The 20,943-nt window shown below is 43.3% G+C and overlaps 2 protein-coding genes and 1 long non-coding RNA gene across 5 annotated transcripts; 1 reads left to right on the forward strand and 2 right to left on the reverse strand.

Moving 5' to 3' along the window:
* Positions 1-116: 116 nt before the first annotated feature.
* On the forward strand, positions 117-4,579 carry LOC130985838 (subtilisin-like protease SBT2.4). Its single transcript, XM_057908988.1, has 8 exons — positions 117-1,198; positions 1,289-1,384; positions 2,220-2,289; positions 2,628-2,910; positions 2,988-3,328; positions 3,411-3,678; positions 3,762-4,034; positions 4,106-4,579. The coding sequence occupies exons 1-8, from the start codon at positions 516-518 to the stop codon at positions 4,513-4,515; spliced, it is 2,424 nt and encodes an 807-aa protein (XP_057764971.1). The 5' UTR covers positions 117-515; the 3' UTR covers positions 4,516-4,579.
* LOC130985841 (uncharacterized) lies at positions 2,127-4,439 on the reverse strand. Its single transcript, XR_009089096.1, has 3 exons — positions 4,309-4,439; positions 3,516-4,225; positions 2,127-2,833 (listed from the first exon to the last, which is right to left on the reverse strand). It is a non-coding gene; the product is annotated as an uncharacterized LOC130985841 (long non-coding RNA).
* A 300-nt stretch (positions 4,580-4,879) lies between the features above and the next one.
* LOC130985839 (O-fucosyltransferase 15-like) lies at positions 4,880-10,263 on the reverse strand. 3 transcript variants are annotated; one of them, XM_057908990.1, is made up of 10 exons: positions 9,566-10,263; positions 8,118-8,207; positions 7,902-8,001; positions 7,641-7,702; positions 7,450-7,538; positions 6,863-6,983; positions 6,623-6,766; positions 6,153-6,487; positions 5,489-5,729; positions 4,880-5,271 (listed from the first exon to the last, which is right to left on the reverse strand). In XM_057908990.1, the coding sequence occupies exons 1-10, from the start codon at positions 9,923-9,925 to the stop codon at positions 4,963-4,965; spliced, it is 1,851 nt and encodes a 616-aa protein (XP_057764973.1). In that variant the 5' UTR covers positions 9,926-10,263; the 3' UTR covers positions 4,880-4,962. The 3 variants fall into 3 exon arrangements, with proteins under 3 accessions (XP_057764973.1, XP_057764972.1, XP_057764974.1); XM_057908989.1 differs by having other exon boundaries at positions 6,623-6,769; positions 9,566-10,243; XM_057908991.1 differs by having other exon boundaries at positions 6,623-6,769; positions 8,118-8,239; positions 8,272-10,237.
* Positions 10,264-20,943: the final 10,680 nt, after the last annotated feature.

The following is a 20,943-nucleotide window of genomic DNA, read 5'->3' on the forward strand; positions in this document are numbered from 1 at the left end:
TTAGGGAAAAAAAATTAAAATCTGATTAAATTGAAGTAATTATTACACATACGTACGTATAGCGAAGAAGATATAATATTGCCTGAATTATATTGTTCAGAATATACAATTCACTTTAATTAAAGGCTGAGGAAATTCTAATTACGAAGAAATAATTTTTCCAGAAAAAGGCAGTTTAAAATTGCAGAAGAAAAGGGTAGAGTGACACTTGTCGAAGAAATGAGCTGTGATTCAAGAAATGATTCATGGAGTTTTTCAAACTAAGTTGTTTGTATAGCGTGAGCAAATTAAACACACCCTTAGTTTACGGATTCGAACGCAAAAAGCAAATTCAACAAAGTTAACGTTGCTCCTCTAAATATTTGTTTTTTCCCTCAAAAACAGCAGTGAAACCAATCTTTATTCACGTTGATGGCGTGTCTAAACCCACTTAATTTAATCAGCACTAGCTCAGCACCAACCAAACTTCCCTATATAGATATGAATACCCTCTAATTAACCTTCATGTTAACAAGATGGTAACTGAGAGAAGCCTAGTTGTGATTCTCTTGTGTGCCTACATTGCTTCTTCTTCCATTGCCGAAGATCGAGACATATATCTAGTTATACTCGAAGGCGAGGGCGTTGCATTCCATCAACAAACACGCCATGACCAGAAACAAGCAAAGAAGAATCATGCAGAATTGTTGGTGGAGTCCCACAATGAGTTTCTCTTGAGCAATCTGGATGCCGGCAGCTACGAGAAGCTGTACAGCTACAAACACGTCGTGAGCGGATTCGCGGTCCACACGAGCCCTTCTCAGGTGGAGAAGTTGAAAGGGGCGCGTGGCGTGAGAGTGGTGGAGAAGGACAAGGGAGCCAAGCTCATGACAAGCTACAGCCCACAATATTTAGGGGTGGAGGAGGTTTGGAGCCAGCAAGGAGGTGATGCAAATGCAGGAGATGGGATTGTGATAGGGTTTGTGGATTCAGGCATAAATCCGTCGCACCCAAGTTTTGCTTATGATCCCATGAAGCCATGGAGTTCCAATGCTACTAGGTTTTCTGGAGGCTGCGAGGGAGGCCCTTTATTTCCTACAACTTCTTGCAATGGGAAGATCATTTCAGCCAGGTTTTTTGCATCGGGCGCTCAAGCTGCGGCCACCCTTAATCCTTCCATTGATATTATGTCACCTTATGATGCAGTTGGCCATGGAAGGTGTGTGTGTGTGTGTGTTTGAGTGATGAGATTGAAGCAAAGCAATGCAACACAATTCATGATATGATGGTGCTTAATTTGTGAGTGCAGTCATGTGGCTTCAACTGCTGCGGGAAACCATGGAGTTCCGGTGGTTGTGGATGGCTTCTTCTATGGCCGAGCCAGCGGAATGGCGCCGCGTGCCAGGTTCAACATAATTTACTTTTGCATGAGTACTTTTATTCCAAATAGTAAAATTATTCAAATTTCACTCTTTTAATGGAATATGAATAAAACAAAATTAATTTAAATGGTAGAAATAATCAAGAGCTTTGGAATATCCTAAAGTTCAATCCATCTAAATAAATAAGGGAGTAATCTTACTAATTTTCTCTATCAATGCTAATAATTCTCAAAAGTAAATGCCCCTTAATACTAACATTAATCATAGAAAATGCCCATAGTTCAAAAAAAGTTAGCACTAATCATATGTATTTGAAATATACGCACAAATTAACATATTTTTTTTCAAAAAAATGCCTAGTTCTTTCTAGGTTAAGGTACAAATGTAATCGTACATGAATAACGACGACAACAATTTTTTGTTCTTAATTTCTGGTGCAAAAAAAATACCAACAGATTCATCTAATTAACCTCCTTTTTTTCAAAAAGATATTCAAAGTATTTTTGAAGCTACTATATATTTATACAATCTAGTGTTACTTATACTATAATATAATATTGTAACGAGAATAATACGACTTTATTGAAGGCGTCTTGCATTAAACAATAATATTAGGTGGATTTACGATTTACTCAATGTCAAATGATTTTCACTGATTATAAGTTTAATTGATCAAATTAGGCAAATGGAAAGTTCTCTAATAATTCTATATATTGATACTATAATACAAGAAAATCTAATTAATAATTAGTAAATCCTTAAAGATAAATAATTAATATATGCTCGATGCATATTATATATTCTTTCAAATTTGTCATTAATGGCTGCAACTTGTTTCTTTATTGTGCAACTCAACAGGGTCGCCATGTACAAGGCCATTTATCCTACAGTTGGAACAATAGCAGATGTACTGGCAGCTATTGATCAGGTCAGATTATTTTTTCAATCTAAAAATACAATAATAAACACAAAATAGTAAAAAAAAAAAAAAAATCTTTTATCCTTCTAATATGTGTTGTTATTTTTGTCGCATGTATGTACTAGATTTTTTCTTGAGAACTCCACTAGGATTTTGTCATAGAATCTGTAGTGCTCCTATTTCAACACCATTCATAGCCGTCAGCCAAATCAAGGACTTGGCTAGAGCATTGAAAGAGGTGACAGAAGCTTAATGATAATAAAGAATCTCATGTCATCTGTGTTTCAATACTTGGGACATACCTATGTGAGTGAAACGGTAACAATTAGAATTGAAATGAGGTGCAGGCCGTATTAGACGGAGTAGATATCTTGACACTCTCAATAGGACCCGACGCACCACCAGACGACAGAGTCACGTTCCTAAGCGCCTTCGACATTTTCATGCTATCAGCACGCAAGGCCGGAGTTTTTGTGGCTCAGGCTGTCGGCAACCAAGGCCCCGCTCCTTACTCCGTTGTCTCCTACAGCCCTTGGTCCTTTGGCGTAGCCGCCTGCAACACAGACAGAAGTTATCCCGGCACTCTCATCCTTGGAAACGGTCAAAAAATCAGTGGCATCGGATTGTCTGGTAAAAGCAGTTTATGTATGTGCATGTTGGACAGGAATAATTTCAGTTGCTAAGATGAAAATATGCTGCTATATCAGGTCCCAGTTTTGGGAATGGATGGCTTCAGTATAGGTTGGTGCTGGCTAAAGATGCTATCAAGGCTAATGGAGCGTTTCCTATGACTCCACAGTACTTGGAAGAGTGTCAGAGCCCGGAGGCGTTGGATCCTACTGTGGTCCTAGGAAGTGTAGTTATCTGCACATTTTCAGCTGGTTTCTATAACGGAACATCTAACCTAACAGCCATTATAGAGACTGCGAGGGTTCTCGGATTCATGGGATTCGTGCTAGTGGCCAACCCCACTTATGGAGACTTTATAGCAGAACCTATCCCCTTCTCTGTTCCTGGGATCATGATCCCTAAAGCTAGTGATGCACTGGTATGTACATAAAATCACGAATCAAAGTGACGCTAGCTAGAGCAACAAGGGATTCTCTGATATATTTATGTGTGTGTTGTAGATCATATCTCAATACTACAAACAGCAAACAGATAGAGATGCACAAGGAAAGGTTATAAGATACAGTGGCAGGGCAGGCATAAGTGAGGGTAGAAATGCTTCTTACATGGAGAGAGCGCCTGTTGTTAGCCGATTCTCTTCCAGGGGCCCCGATTACATTGACCAGAAGAGGAGTCCTGCTGACGTGCTAAAGCCTGATATTTTAGCTCCGGGCCACCAAATTTGGGCTGCCTGGAGCCCCATGAGTATTTTGAACCCCATCCTATCAGGTAACTACAGATGCATAGTTGCTGTATTCTTTTTGTTGATTTTGTCAGCCAATATGCTACAGTTTTAAACCCCGTTGTTTCAGGTCACAATTTTGCACTGATATCTGGAACGAGTATGGCAACCCCTCATATAGCAGGCATAGCTGCACTCATCAAGCAAAATCACCCTACGTGGACTCCATCAATGATTGCTTCAGCCATGTCAACCACAGCTACCAAGCATGACAACCGCGGTGATCCCATAATGGCTGAAGGTTTTGCTGCCAACACATTGTACCCAGCCGCGCCGTTTGGTTTTGGGGCTGGCCTTGTTGATCCTACTCGAGCCTTGGACCCTGGACTTGTGTTTTCTACTGGTAATTTCCTTATAATGACCACACCACAATCTATGTGCTTCGACATTTTCTGACTAATGATCTTGAAGCAGGTTATGAAGATTACCTCACTTTTTTGTGCTCTCTTCCGAATACTGATCAAGAGAAAATCAGAATTGCCACTGGAGGAATATGTGCTGGCTCTTTCAGCAACCCATCCGACCTGAACCAACCTTCATTGACAATAACTGCCCTTTCTGGAACACGAGTAACACACAGAATAGTGAAGAACGTAGCGAGCAAACCAGAGACATACCTGTGCGCGGTGCTGCCACCCAAGGGAGTGTCAGTCAGTGTGGATCCACCCTGGTTCAACATAGCTCCTGAAGCAACACAAATCTTGGAAATCAGACTTGTTGTAACACAGGTTCTCAACGACTTCAGCTTTGGCGAAATTGTTCTGACAGGGAGTTTGAATCACATTATAAGGATGCCCTTGTCAGTCTTACCCATTTCAGTCTAAGACAGAAACGAGCTTCTCCATCAACATCCGGAAGTAAACAGTGACAAAAATCACAACCGAAACAAAATATGGAATTATAGGGAGAGAGGATGTATAAGCTAGTCTGCTATATATGAAATTTACAGCATCAACAGTTACAAGTGTTTCATAGATACAAAATATAATTACTAGTCCAGCTAATAAGCTGTTCCCTGTCAACAATAAAACAGAAATCATCGTTAATCTACTGAGCCAAACCTGTATTCAAATAGTCAAAAATCCTCCTGAGCATATACATATACACCTATAGCAAGTCAGGTGTAAGAAAAACAAAAGGGACCTTTTCAGTATGTGGTGATAATCAAGGAGCTCCGTGAATCAATGATTTTGATTGGAGAGAGAACTTAAAACTCAAAATAATTAACATACAAAAGTACAAAAGATGGATTATGTTGGTCGCACACCAAGCTATTCATTATAGCACATACAATCCTTGCATCGTGGATATCTATATACACTCCTCCCAACAGGCCGTGAAAACACTCTTTTGTTTTGTCTTACTGCCTTCCTCACTCTTGTCTCGAAAACCTTCCATTCTATTGTGTTGTTTTTTACAAAGATGTCAGCAAGCCGACGTTTGTTTGGCCGTATGGTTGGCGTTTTGCCTCCACCATAATAGATTCGGTAGCCAGCTACTAAAGAAGAAAATTGACTTCCTGAGTCTGTCATGGCAAATACATCAGCAGCAGTGCATGCTATGAAGTCAAGTGCCGCCGACTGCACAAAAGTATAGCTTGTAAAGTATACTGTTCAATCTAGCCTAGCTTATAACTGGATGGAATAACTGGAATATTTACTACACTTGAAATAGCAAAAACCATCACATAAAAAACAAAACCAAAACATGAACTGTGGGTTAGATATATACATGCAAATCTGTACCAAGATATGTTCATCGCAGTATAAGTATACAAAAAAAAAAGAGCATAATTACCTGAGAAGAGAAATTCCTAAATGGATCAATTTCACTTGAAGAAAGCAAGTTTTCTTTGGTAACCAAATTAGGAAACAAGGTAGTCAAGGCTGCCAGTCTTGAGATCCCACCATAAATATGTGCACCGGCTAGGTATATATGGGTTCGCCGGTTGAAACCAAGACCAGCAAGCATAAGAACTGTCTCCTCTGGCATCAACGGACAAAATCCTTCAGATCTTAATTCTGTTGGGGAGGGAAACCTGAACAAGATTCATTTACTAAGAAAACTTAGTGATAAATGAAGATGGTCAAATCTTCTGATACAGCAAATATACATGAATCAGAAACATGACTCCTGACATATAACAAAAAAATCAGATCCTAGGAAATTCAGATAAAAATCCATGTGCAAGGCATGGAGAAGGGTCCAGTTCTATCTTCCACATGATATAGAAGAAATAGCCAAATATTTATGATGAACTCAGAAAACTATTAGGGAAGAATGCAACTTTTCATATTAACAGTTTTACTCCCATCATGAAAAAAATCATACTGTGTCAAAGAATTCAGCACACCACATAGCAATAGCCCATCATTGCATAAACAAATCCAGCCCTGGCCAGAATAAACTTAAATAAATGATGCATGGATTTTGAAACTACAAGAATACTGAAGAAACATACTTTCTCATCTTTTCCAGTTCCACCAATGCAGGGAAATGTATTTCTCGGTAAGCCTCCAATTCACGTTTTTCCACTTCACCTCCACCAAATTCACATAAAGAATGAGCTACCATGTCAATTTCAAACCTCAGATGTAAGGCTAGGTATCTCGATTTTTTAGCAGCAGCAGTTTTTTGCCCCTTCACCTTTGTCTGTGCAAATGGACCTACAAGATAATGGTCCAAATGCCCCAAACCTGTATCATTTTGCCGCATCCTCTGAATAAGCAAAGCACCAGCTTCTTGTATTTTAGGGACAAATCTTAACGCATGAAAGTTGCATCTGCATCGAAGTTTCTAGATGAAGTTCTTTAATTAGGAAGCAAAGTGGAGAGATTTGCATATGTACATTCAAGAGTGAGGTCTTCAAAGAACTTAAAGCAAAGATACTCATAACTGACACTGTTTAACAAACCCAAAGCTTGAAGTTACCTGTAACTTATGAGGGACCGGATCAGATGCTAATCTGTTACCAAATCCGACAAAATGAACTACTCTGTTAAGATGCAAAATGGGCAGAATGTATTTCATGTAAAAACTTGGCTTAGCCTCTTTCATAATATCTGTGTCCGTAACCTGCTAGGAAAGTCCAGGAAATACCCTAATTATTAGCAGGTCACATAGCAAAAGCATTGGAGTTGGGTATCTATAGTAGATAGTTATCAATCTCACCATGCTACCGATTGCCTCCAGATCTAGTGACTGTAACTCCATTGGAAGTTCCTTGATTATCCGGATATCAGGCTTCAAGTAGTTGATGAAATAATCCTCCTGATAAATATCGCCGAACTGGCTACAAAATAAAAGAATTTGACCATAGTTTTCAAAAGATGGAGAAAAATTTCAGCAATCACATTAATGAATATTATAACTGTTAAGATACAAACCACAAATAGTCAACATATTTTGCTGGAAATAACAATAACATGACAGAAACATTAAGAAAACATCAGATTCACCCAGTCATCCCCAGTGATAACAGATAATCTTCTTCTTTTCTTGCTTTCTGTGACAGTGCAGAATATTGTTTGATAATCTTAATCTGTATCTTGCTAGGATTTTTATGCATTCATCTTTATGTCACCGGACAAGATGTCCATTTTAAATAAAAAAATAAACAATGCAAAAAAAATAGCTGGATATGTAATACTTGCAATCTGTTATTGCTATACATGATGAAATGGCAGAATGAGGAAATGGTACAGAAAACTACATACATTAAGAAAGCTATAAATCATCAAAATCAAAACATATTTTACCTAGCATCTCTCCAGACGCTGCTAAACATAAATCTGGGAAGAACAAGTGTTGCATTAAGCATTCTGGCAATAGCAACGGCATTGCAAACCTGTTAGAAACATAAAAAATTCTAGTCATTGCCAAAATAAAATCAAATTCAGATAATTTTAAAAACAGAACTTTCCTATAATGATATTAAACATAGACATACAGCTACTCGCTGCTGATTTATTCCGCCATTAGCTGTGACCATTATAAATCCACTGGTACCCTCTGAAATAAGCATGATGACGTTAGTCTTGAAAGCAAATTGTCAGCCTATACTTAAGCACGTCATTGAGCATGCATAAGCACAAATATGCAAGCATTAATACATAAAGCACACGAGCTTACACAGACACACACAGGCCCAAATATATATATATATATATATATATATATAGAGAGAGAGAGAGAGAGAGAAATGTCAAACCACTAGGTTCCCAATTGCGTGTATGAGAACAAGGAATCCAAGAAGAAGCACGGGTGTAAGGTTCCACCCACAAGTCTTTAGGCTCAGTCTTGCTCTCTCCCTGATGTAGAAGTGTCAATGGAAGAAGAAGAAAAGAATGACGGACCGCAGACAGAAAATCAATAGTTCCCTAAGAGATGACAGAAAACAAAATTTATACTTGAAAAGTGAGCGAACCTCAGCTAGTGCATGAGCAGCCTTAGCCAAAAGCCTTGCATATATAGTTTTCTGAGGTTTTTTTCCTCTACCAAGTTTTTGCAGTTCTTCCTGCATCGAGATAAACAAGCATGCACATATAGCTATTTGTTATGGAACTAGAAGATGGTAAGACATATTAAGTATCTACTCCTTTCCCACGTAGTAATTGTCAGCCACTCTCATGACATCAACATCCCAATTTTGGCAGATTAAAATGCATCTCGTATCTTTGCATGAGAGCACACAAGTATTTACATCAAAATAGTCAAAATGATAACAAGGAATTAATTCTGGGCAATAATGAGTCAACCCAGCAGTGGAGGAGTAACACTGATATTTAAGGCCTGATATTTGTACTTGAAACGCACCAACTTTTTAATCATAAAACTTTTCACCATATTTAGGTATTGACTGAAACCAAAACTATGATTGCTAGTACAACATACATCAAGGTCATTTTTTGTTAGACTAGTATTCAACTACATCCTAAGAAACTTTAAGATTAAACTGATTGATGCATATTTAGTTCAAAACACCACTGCAAATATTAGAAATTGAACTCCTCCACTAGCTCTTTTCACTTCCCTCTGTCATACCTTAGCACATAGTGTTAAGGAACCAAAATACATAACCACTTAATGTCGCCAGCAACCACAAGATTTCCTTTTCCACAAAATTCCTAATGATATATGTAATCCTTCGCAGACCTGACTATCAGTTCCATTTAAGTGACAGCAATCTCCAGTATCCATTGAAATCTTGATTGATCAAAGCAATATATCAATTATGAACAACTTACATAATAAGTATCCTAAATACCTACAACAGACATCCAAATTTAAGGAATGCTAGTAAAAGTACATCAAGATTTTCTTTAGGCTACTAGTCAGCTACATCCTAAGAAACTTTAAGATAAATATGTATTTTGTCCAAAAGAAACCACATTATACATAAGATTTTGAGCTCTTCTGCTTTCCCTTTTCAACTCCCTCTGTCATACCTTTGAACATACTGTTAAAGGAACCAAAACACGGAACCTCTTAAAGTCACCAGCAAGCACAAAAATTCTATTTCCACAAAATTCCTAATGATATATTTTATCCTTTGCAGACCTGACTACTATTTCAATTTAGATGACATGGAAATCTCCGATATCCATCCAACTCTCAATTAATCATAGCAATATATTAGTCGCGACTCTCGAGTATCCATCCAACTCTTCATTGATCGTTTAATTATGTCAAACTAACATAATAAGTGTCCTAAACCCCTACAACCATCTACCTTTACGGAGTTGAAGGGGCCTTATGTTCAATGTAGTACACATGCATCTAGAGTGCCCCTCAAAAGCTAATTCAAACACACACACACACACACAGGAAATATAATAAAGGAAGAAACAAACATTACGAAAGATCAAGTCTTACCCGGATAAACACGGTGGTAGCGTTGGCTTTCAAAGGCTTAATGTTGATGTTCCCACGTCCCGGTTCTTGGACCCGTCTAAGCATCGACAAGTTCACCAGGAAGAAGAATGCCACCAACACCCCTAATACAAACGTGGTCTTTTTCATGTACCACGCAGTTCTCTTGGATTTCTTCGTTTTCTTGTGCTCAAAATAGCCGTTCGGCGATAATTGTGAGGGCGATCCCAACGAATCTCTGGGTGAAGATTGGCTCATCCTCGAGCTGATCGAATTCCGGCCGTAAATCCATTGCCCGAAATCCTTTCCACTATCTTCATCGGCGTCAACTACGTTGATTTGGGCCGAATTGGGATAAGACATAATCTAGGTCAAAATTAAGAAAATTGCTTGTGCGGGAGCTGGAGAAACGACCGGAAGAAGTAGCCAACAAAAACCAAAAATCAGCCAATGAGACTGCAATGCGCACGTCCAACACTAAAAGCATGTCATTCCAATCACAACGCACATTGAAAATCGAACAAATAGAATAGCGGTGGCGAGGAAGAGAAAGGGTGCGAGAGGGATTTCAGATGCAACACAGAGAGAATCTTTTCTGTTTATTGTTGAAATTCTTGTCTTGTTGATTTTCATTTCATATTTCACAGCAAGACGCTGCCATGTCGTTTCGTTGACATCACAAAACGAGTCCACTCGTACTCAGCGGCATTTCTACCTAGTCTTTAGGATTAATTTTAATGAATGAAAATAATAAAATTAATTTTTTATTTATTAAAACAAATGGAAATTAAGACTTTTAATTATTTTTATAATTATGCATCTTATTACTCCCTTCGTCCCGCTATTCATGGCTCGTATTCCATTTCGGGTTGTTCCACCATAAATGGCTCGTTTCTATTTTAGGAAATAATAAGGGCATACTTAAAGTTAATTAAAGGAAATAATAAGGGAAATTATCAATTTAATTACAGGTTATTAAAAATAAAATTAATAAAGAAAAAAATAAAGTCTTTTTGGACATTAATAAAATAGAAATAACTAATAATCTCTTAATCACAAACTTAAACATGTGAACCACACTCCTTATTCCTCTAATTTGCTTCTCCTTAATCTCCGTGCATAAAAATAACTTGCCATGAATAGTGGGACGGAAAAGGAGGGTGGAAAACAATGAATGAAAAGTTATTTCAATCTTCCACTTCAAAAGCTAAATCAATATGCGGACAAATGACAATTATTGATTTTCACTTTATTGTATGAATAGTATAAAAATATATTGCCCATAAAATATTTTATAAAATAAATTAAATATTTAAAATATCTTTTATTTTAATATGAAAAAACTAGAGAGTATAATATAATATATAGATGAGATGGTCTTGAATACAATTGGGTGTACTGTACTGGTGTTTACGAAACCAACACCTAAAACTATAGAGAGAAACCGCGAATTATACCTAGTGTGATGACTTGAAGAAGACGAAGTAAAAATGATCGGAAACCTTGACCCAAAGAGAAAATAGCAGTTGTATTTGAAAATATGAGATAGCGTAAGTCACAGTACACGAGCTCGGGCCCTATTTATAGATTTACAAGCGGAGGGGTAAAATAGTAAAAACATCTTCGGTGCATGCGTCTTGCGTGGTGGAAGGGTACGCTGGTAATTTCGATAATACGCGGGAGACCTTCCCGCGCATTTAACAACTCCTCTGGTAAAAATGTCTCCTCTGGCAAAAGCGTCTTCTCTGTCGATGTAATCTCTGGTGGAGATGACTCTTCTGGCAAACACATCGTCTCTGGCAAAAGCGTCTTCTCTGGCCATGGTGTCTTCTCTGGCGCGGATGACTCCTCTGACGAAGGTGGTTCCCCTAGTGAGGGTGAATTCTCTGAAGAACGCGATTCCTCTGGCAAGAGCCATTCCTCTGATGGATGAAATCCCTCTGGTAAGAATGATTCTTCTGACCCATACGGCTCCTCTGGCGAAAATGATTCCTCTGATTTGTACTCTCTCCCTATTCTGCACATATTGCTCCTCACCAACCACTCCCCCCTCTAGTCTGGTTGAACCGAGTATTCTTCATGTTCAACCAGTGGTGTATTATTAGTATCAACGCTTTGTTGTTTTCCTTGACCCCTGTAAATCATAAAGACATAAGCATTTTGATTTTATGAGAAAATAAAGATAAGCCCTGTGAATTGTTCTCTGGCGTTTTTGTTACTCCCACCCCCTGGTCTGGCTAGTTCACTTTGGAGTGGTACAACTAGTCAGAGGACTCGTCCGCGTGGATGACGTCATCCGCATTAAATGTCTGCCCAGTCTACAGTATTTTCCCCGTACCCCGAGGTCACTTTTTAATCTTCGCGTCTTTTCGCCTCTCCGTAGAAATCCTCATCCGTTGATTTTTTCCGTATGCCACGTGCCGTTCATCCCGCGTGCTGGTGGTTACCCGCGTACAATTTTACTTAGTCGATTCGAACTCCCACTTTTCACTATTCTTCTTCTCCAAGCTTTCCGAACGATTTTTCTGCATTTTCCGGCGATTTCCTCACTGTTCCGGCATCCTCCCGCGACCCTTCCGCTCCAGGTTTTACCGTCCATCTTTCTCTGGCCTAGGTAACTCGCGCATCCTCTTCACTGCAATTTTGTGTTTAATCGTAGCGTAGTGGTATAATTGTTGGTGCTCTGATTGAGCGTGTTAGAAACCCTAGGATTGGCATTTCCCATCATGGCCTGCACCTCCGCCCCTCAACCCTCTCGCTCGCCTTCTCCTTCTGCCCGAGACCCTTCATCTTCCTCCCCCTCGCAGCAAGATCTCGAAAATCTTCCTTCCCCCTCTGTTTCTGACGAATCTCAAACTGCGCCCCCTCCCCCTCCACCTAAGAAAAAGGGGAAGAAGACCCCCCAACCCCCCAAAAGTGTTCCTCCATCCCGTCTTAGTGTCGCGGAGGTGGAAAAATTGAGAAGCAAATGTAGGCGTCCTGAAGGTTTAAAGTTCGAGGCCTTCTCTAAGGGTTCAACGCCTCCCGAGAACCTTCGCCATCCCAAGGTGATAGTTGTTTGGAAAGCCCAGATAGATGCTGGTTTAAGGCTCCCTCCTCCTACCTTGCTGGTCGATGTTTGTAATTATTTTCACATCCCTTTCTTTCAAGTCGCCCCTTCTGCTATCCAAAGGCTATATGCCTTCCATGTTTTGTGCCGGGCTCACGGTGTTGGGGACACCGCAAAACTGTTCTGTCAGACCCAGACCCTTCGCATGCAGGGCAGTCCCCTGTATAGCTTTGCAGCTCATCCAAAACATCCTACTACCTTTCTCTCCTCTTTGAATTCTTTCGATAAGGGCTTCCTGAAGCATTATTGTTATGTGCGCACCCTTTTCGGCACCTGGCGCGATTATCACGCTTTGGAGCTGGAATGGCATAAGCTTCGCACTACTTATAAACCGGCTTCTCCCGAGGTCCCTTCTACCCGTGACCAGAGTATTATAGCCCACCTTAACGCTATGAACAAGGCCCAGCCCCTAGACTGTAGGTACCTTGCTGAGAATAATTCATCTCTGGCATACAATGGTCTATTTCCCCTGTACCCAGAGAAATCAATAGGTAAAAAATATACATTAAAAAAAAACATATTAGCTTTTGTTACGCTGATTTTAATGTTGTGAAATTTTGGTTTGCAGATATGTCTTGGAGGTGCAAGTGTGGGGACAATTTGCCCGACATTCCCTCTCTTGCTGGCAGCGGGGAACATGGCACAGGTGGTTCTGCTTCCGGGACAAATCCCTCGGAGCAGCCTACTGGGGCCAAGCTGACCCCTATTCCTCCTGTAGTTGAAATCCCAGAGGGGAATGTGGAAGCCTCGCGTCCATTTGACGCGGAGGAAGTTGATGCGGGAGCCCTTGTTCATAGGGGTAGACGCTCCAGCGCTGGTGATGCCGCTGGCACCTGTGAAGAAGATATCCAAATCGTGGATATTACTGATGAGGTTCCTTCGCCCGATTCAGCTCCCGGTGCCCCCCTTGCTGAGCTTTCGAAGAAAAGGAAGAGGGGCTCCCTAATCTCTGTAGGTGAGAAGGAGAAACAGGAGGGCCTGAAAAAGGCCGGCAAATCTTCAGAGCCAGCAAGGAAGTCTGCTGGTGGTGTAAAGATTCTCCCCTCTGCTGGGGACAAGGGCAAGGGGCCAGCTAAGAAGTCAGCTGGTGGTTCTAAGGTTCTCCCCTCGGCCGGTGGAAAGGGTAAGGGCAAAGCTGTGGTGCCCTCGGCTGATGAACCAGAGGATCTTGTTCCTGGGCCGATTTCGAGTTTATCGGGGCAGGAATTGATTGATGCTTTGATAGCTCGTGTCCACTCAAAGGACCAAGAGAAAATGGAGAAGCTGTCCCGACCGGCTTTAGCTACTCAGCTCTGCCGGTTGGCTCTTCAGGTATCCTGCATCTTATACTCTTTGTTAAAAATTTTAAATTACTAACCTTTTATTGTTTTGTTGGAACCCATTTTATTTTCTTGCAGGTGGAGTCGGGGATGTGGGGGGCTGTTAAATGCATCCATGACTACGAGGTGGCAGAGAAAAAAAGAGAGAAGGAGCAGGCGGACGTTGCCAAGCGTGATGATGCTGTCGCTGGGGTGGTGGAACGCCTGAGTAAAGCTGAAGCGGAGATTACTGATTTGAAGGCCCGGCTAGCTCAAGTAGAAGTAGAGAAGTCCTCTCTGGTTTCTGAATTGACCAGAACAACTAAAGAAAGCCATGCGAGCCTTGCCAGGTTCAAGGCGGAGTATGAGCAGGCCTACAAAGGAGCCCGGCGCGACTGGAAAAAGACATCTGCAGAAGCTCAGAATCGCGCTTATATCCTGGGGGCGCGAGATCAACGTCTGGAGTATTTCTTATCTCCACAGGGCCAACACTTCCTGGGGGTGATGCTGGAAGGCACTCTGGAGGCTTTCAAAAAGACTCCCGAATACCTGGAGGATTTCGGACCCCTTTTTGCTTACGTGATAGAGCGTACTGCTACAAAGGCATTGGAGATGGCGGGAGCCACCCCAGAGCAACTTGCTACCCTGAACCTGCACGCCTTGATGGACAACCTCAAGGATGAGGAGATAAATAAGCTGATGGGAATCCCTGCAAATTCTCCAGGGAAGCCAAAGTGGTGGTATCCAGTGCTGGAGAAGGCCATTCCCTATTTTACTCTTGGGATTGGATCTGACTCGTTGCCCTCTGCTCCCATGTATATGCCTGCTTTCTCCGCTTTCCTGGTGCGCTTTGTAAATCGGCTGCGGGATCCCTCTGGCCAGGTCACCCGGGCGTTTTCTCAGTTCGGCATGGAGCCTCCCCTACCCTCTGACTTAACATCTTCTGCCTTCACCGACTCCGCCTCTTCCTCTGCTGCGGTGGATCAGCTATTTGACCTGTACAGAGATGAGAATCTGTATGTGCAGGAGGCTGTGAAGCTGTTGGATTTGGGAACTCGTCTTCCCAAAGTGAAGGAAGCTGGCATGCTGCCAGTATTTGCAGGGGGAGCCTCTGCTAGCCAGCCCTCCGCAAGTGGTGTCCCTCTTCTGGTCTCCTCTGCCTCTGTCCCTGCTTCCTTTACCTCCCCTGCAGATGCCTCCGTCCCTCCTGCCTAACTTGATGACAAATTTTGTAATTTCTCTAGTTTGTATAAATTGGATACTTACTTCTCGTTTTGGGGTGTACAGCTCTGCCTCATTGGCATATTTATGTGAAGTTTTTTCCTTGCTTGTGCCGCTTTTCTCCCTTCGTTCTTTACGTTGTTCTCACTGCTCATTGATGTTTGAGTTTATATTCCCGTCTTTCCCCTGCTGATTTGAGTTGACTTGTTATGCTTGTTGTTGATGCTTCTCTAATCCCCTCCCTTGAGATTTCTTTAAATTTCTGCTATAAGGATTCCGTTGACTCCTCTTGGCGAGGATTTGGACGACACCTCTGGCGAGGATTTCGATGACTCCTCTGGCGAGGATTTTGATAACTCCTCTGGCGAGGATAGTGATGACTCCTCTGGCGAGGATTGTGATGACTCCTCTGGCGAGGATTGTGATGACTCCTCTGGCGAGGATTTTGATGACTCCTCTGGCGAGGATAGTGATGACTCCTCTGGCGAGGATAGTGATGACTCCTCTGGCGAGGATTTGGTTGACTCTTCTGGAAAGGATTTCACCGCCTCCTCTGACGAGGATTTGGTTGATTTCTTTGTTAGCGATTTCGTGCTTCCCATCCAAGCTGCTTCCCATCCGCGCTGCTTCCCATCCAAGCTGCTTCCCATCCAAGCTTGAGCACTCTGCGCGGAGCATGGAAGACCCGGGGGGTGCAACCAACTTTCGCGGCTTACGATTAAATAGTAACCCTCTGCGTGGAGCATGGAAGGCCCGGGTGGCACGACCAACTTTCACGGCTTACGATTAAATAGTAACCCTCTGCGTGGAGCATGGAAGGCCCGGGTGGCACGACTAACTTTCACGGCTTACGATTAAATAGTAACCCTCTGCGTGGAGCATGGAAGGCCCGGGTGGCACGACCAACTTTCACGGCTTACGATTAAATAGTAACCCTCTGCGTGGAGCATGGAAGGCCCGGGTGGCACGACCAACTTTCACGGCTTACGATTAAATAGTAACCCCCTGCACGGAGCATGGAAAACCCGGGGGGTGCGACCAGCTTTCGTGACTTACGGTTAAGGACAACCTCTGCGCGGAGCATGGAGGACCCGGGGGGCGTAACCAACTTTCGCGGCTTACAATTATGTGCCACCTCTGCGCGGAGCATGGAAGGCCCGGATGGCACGACCAACTTTCGCGGCTTACGATTGAAAGAACACCCTGCACGGAGCGTGGAAAACCCGGGGGGTGCGACCAGCTTTCGTGGCTTACAGTTAAAGCAACCTCTGCGCGGAGCATGGAAAACCCGGGGGGTGCAACCAACTTTCGCGGCTTATGATTAAGTGCTATCTCTGCGCGGAGCATGGAGGGCCCGGGCGGCACAACCAACTTTCGCGGCTTACGATTGACAGGAACACCCTGCACGGAGCATGGAAAACCCGGAGGGTGTGACCAACTTTCGTGGCTTACGGTTAAAGCAACCTCTGCGCGGAGCATGGAAAACCCGGGGGGTGCAACCAACTTTCGCGGCTTATGATTAAGTGCTATCTCTGCGCGGAGCATGGAAGGCCCGGGCGGCACAACCAACTTTCGCGGCTTACGATTGACAGGAACACCCTGCACGGAGCATGGAAAACCCGGGGGGTGTGACCAACTTTCGTGGCTTACGGTTAAAGCAACCTCTGCGCGGAGCATGGAAAACCCGGGGGGTGCAACCAACTTTCGCGGCTTATGATTAAGTTCTATCTCTGCGCGGAGCATGGAAGGCCCGGGCGGCACAACCAACTTTCGCGGCTTACGATTGACAGGAACAACCTGCACGGAGCATGGAAAACCCGGGGGGTGTGACCAACTTTCGTGGCTTACGGTTAAAGCAACCTCTGTGCGGAGCATGGAAAACCCGGGGGGTGCAACCAACTTTCGCGGCTTATGATTAAGTGCTATCTCTGCGCGGAGCATGGAAGGCCCGGGCGGCACAACCAACTTTCGCGGCTTACGAGCGCTGCCCTCTGTCTTTGGTGGAGTGTGATCCCTCTGCTCTGTCGGAGCGTGATCCCTCTGCTTTGTTGGCGCGTGATCCCTCTGCTTTGCTGAGAAGGGATTTTTGAATTTTAAAAATTGGGATCTACGGGTATACACCCTACTCCCCCCTCTGGTGACATGTGCAATACTCTGTTATGAACATGTTGGCCCAATTATTTCTTACTCCCTTCTTCGGCCCATAAGTTCGTGCGGGCCCATTACCCCTTAGCCCATTTCTTAAGCCCCATACTGCCTCTATATATATCCTCCACCCTTCGCGATTTAGGTTACAATTTCCTCATTTCTTTTCCGCCGCCCCAAACTGCTCTCTTTTCCAACCCTAGATCTCATAATCCTTTGGCATCAGCTACCTCCTCATCCTGGTTGTAACGCCCTCAGTCGGGGGAGCGAGTCCTTTTGAGAAAGTACGCCGGCGCCCGTTGGTGACTTGAAAAAATAGGACTCCCCCCCGCCTGAGGGTTTTATCTCCAAGATTCTTAGAGAAAGTTCCCTCGTTACCCTTTTCCGACTTCCTCTCAAACCCTAGATCTGCTGTTCTTTCTCTCCTACTTTCCGTATTTTTTCCCATCTTGGTTGTAAAGCACTCAAATAAGGGAAGTTCCCCTCTGAACATTCACATCCCTAAAGGCTCCGCCTTTTCCTCTGTATTCCTGGTGCAGATCTCTAACTTTGTGGTTGTAATGAGCGGGCTTTCCTTGCTTGAGAGCGTTATTGCCGTGTTTCCCGGGTCTGGCCGTTGTTTCTCCAGATCTGAGCGTTGATTCCCCGAATCTGGACGTTGGTTTGCTCCTTTTCTGTATTCCTTCTTTGTAGCATTTTGACGTGTTATTTTTCTGGATATTCTGCAGGCGTGTGGTGGAGCTGAAGCAGATCTGAGAAATGAGCATGTCCCGGCAGCGAAAGAGAACTCGAAGTGTTGGATCATGGAAGAAGAGACGTCCATCCCTGATGCTTGCTTTCCCTTTGACCTGCTAAGAAGCAGTTTTTGTATTTGTTTCTCCCTTGTCCTGCTAAGAAGCAGTTTGCATTTTGAATTTAAAAATTGAGGATTATGGGTATACACCCTACTCCCCCCTCTGGTGACATGTGCAGTGCTCTGCACGAACATGTTAAGTAGCATATGTAATGTAAGAAAACGAGAATTGAAATAAACAAACACAACACCAGGGAATTCCCTAGAACCACATATCTGTTTTATTGATATTATGGCCCCGGACCTCGTTAAAACCCCTGTGGGGAAAAAGAGTATCCGGTCTACAAGTGATTACTCCTGCTAAGAAGCAGTTATACATAGAACTTTTTGAGTGTGTTTATATTCCATGGTCTGGGGAGAGCTCTGCCGTCTGAATCCGACAATAGGTACGCACCGCCTCCCAAGACCTCTGTGATGATGTATGGCCCTTCCCAATTGGCCTCGAACTTGCCCACCGCCTTTAACGCATCAGCTCGCTTGAGAACCAAATCGCCCTTTGACAATTTCCTCACTCTGACCCGTTTGTCATATCCCGCTTTGATGATGCCTTTGTACTTGGCCGCTCTGATACGGGCTTCCTCCCTCTGTGCTTCCACCAAGTCCAGCTCTGCTCGGCGGAGCTCCTCATTGTGCTCAGTGTTATATGTGGTAATCCGATATGATTCTAGTCGTGCCTCTGCTGGTATCACCGCGTTAGATCCGTACACCAGCGTGAATGGTGCCTCCCCTGTTGCCGTTTTTGGACTAGTTCGGTAAGCCCAGATAACAGTGTCCAGCTCTTCCACCCACTTCCCTCTGCTTTGAGTCAGCCTCTTCTTGATTCCCTCACATATGGTCCTGTTAGCTAATTCCACTTGTCCATTTGCCTGTGGATGAGCCACTGAGACAAACCTTTGTGTAATATCCATTCGATCACAGAAATCCGCGATCCTCTGCCCTGTAAATTGAGTCCCATTATCAGACACAATGATTCGTGGTACTCCGAATCTGCAACAGATATTCCTCCAGATAAAGCGTTCCACTGTAACCTCATCGATCTTGCTCACAGCCTCAGCCTCGACCCATTTAGAAAAATAGTCTACTGCCACAATGAGAAAGCATTTCCCTCCAGGTGCTGTAGGCAGCTTGCCGATTATATCAATGCCCCATTTGTCGAACGGACAAGCAGCATACATGACCCCCATGGGCTCCCCTGGTATGTTGATTCTCCCGGCATGCCTCTGACAAGCTTCACACTTGCGAACGAACTCTCTGGCTTCCTGGTTGATATGAGGCCAATAGAACCCGGCCCGGATAATTTTGCGCACGAGATCCCGAAATCCCGTATGCCCACCACAGCAACCTGCATGAATTTCTTGCAAAGCAAAATTAGCTTCCTCTGGAGATAAACATTTTAGCAAAGGTTGAGTGAAAGATCGTTTGAAGAGTTGATCGTTGATTAGACAGTAATTCTCATAACGGGCCCTCTGGTTGGACTCTCTGCTTAGCCGCTCCCCTGTCTTTAGGAAGTGTATGATCGGAGCCCGCCAATCATCCCTGATCTCTACCGAGAACACCTGCGAAGTCTCCATCTCTCTGGTATCACAGAGTAGAATAATCTCATCATTCCAAGTTTGCTCCACCGCGCTAGCCATTCGCGCCAGTAGATCCGCTTTTGTATTCTCCTCCCGTGAAATCTGCTCGAGCTTGAATTCCATGAATTTTTCTTTTATTTCGTTGATTTTGATGTGATACGCTTTCATCCTCTGGTCTTTGATATTTAGGGGTGAGCATCGGTTCAAAACCGAACCGAACCGACCCAAAATGACAAAACCGAAACCGAACCGACTTGCCATTACTTCGGACCGAACCAAACCGCCCTCATGCTAAAAACCGACCAAAACCGAACCGGTCGAAACCAATCGGTTTCGGTCGGTAACCGAACCGACAGCCTATTTTTTCGAAGAAAGCATTAAAATCAATAAATTACTCATGAATTCACTAATCTGCCTGCCATAAACGAAATCTACTCATGAATTCACAAACTAACATGAATTCACTAAAATATAACATGAATTCACTATTCAACTCATTCAAAATCTGCCATAAACGAAAATATAAGTATATAACATGAATTCACTAAAATAAAACACGAATTCAAAATCTGTTGCTGCTGCGTCGCGCGGTGCTGCAAATCGCCGAGCAGCCTGCTGCTAGTCGCTGAGCAGCCGGGGGAGGGGAGGGGGGGGATGTGGCGCCGGGGGGCGGGGGTGGTGGGCCTGGTGGCGCCGGAACATGGGGTGGGAAGAGTGAAGAAAGTGATGAAGTGCTGTGCCTGAGTGCAGCGGCGGGGGGGACTGGGAGGGATTCAAAATCTGAATTCTTACTTTTAGATTAGGGTTTTGACAAAACTAAATATATTATATATATTTAATAATTTATTTAATAAAAAATATATATACATCGGTTCGGTTCGGTTTTCGACCGAACCATGGTCGAGAAACCGAAACCGAACCGATGCCTGGTCGGTTTTTCATTTCGAAAACCGAACCGAAAACCGACCCAAAAATTCAAAAACCGAACCAAACCAAAAATGATCGGTTCGGTCGGTTTTTTCGGTCCGGTTCGGTTTATGCTCAGCCCTATTGATATTGTATCCTCCTGAGAACTGTTGAGCTACCAGCTGAGAATCTGTCCTGATGATGACACACTCGGCCTTAAGCTCTGACAAGATATGTGCCCCTCTGACCACTGCCTCATATTCTGCCTCATTGTT

The sequence above is a fragment of the Salvia miltiorrhiza genome, chromosome 5 (genome assembly GCF_028751815.1).
Source record: "Salvia miltiorrhiza cultivar Shanhuang (shh) chromosome 5, IMPLAD_Smil_shh, whole genome shotgun sequence".
Classification (NCBI taxonomy): Eukaryota; Viridiplantae; Streptophyta; class Magnoliopsida; order Lamiales; family Lamiaceae; genus Salvia; species Salvia miltiorrhiza.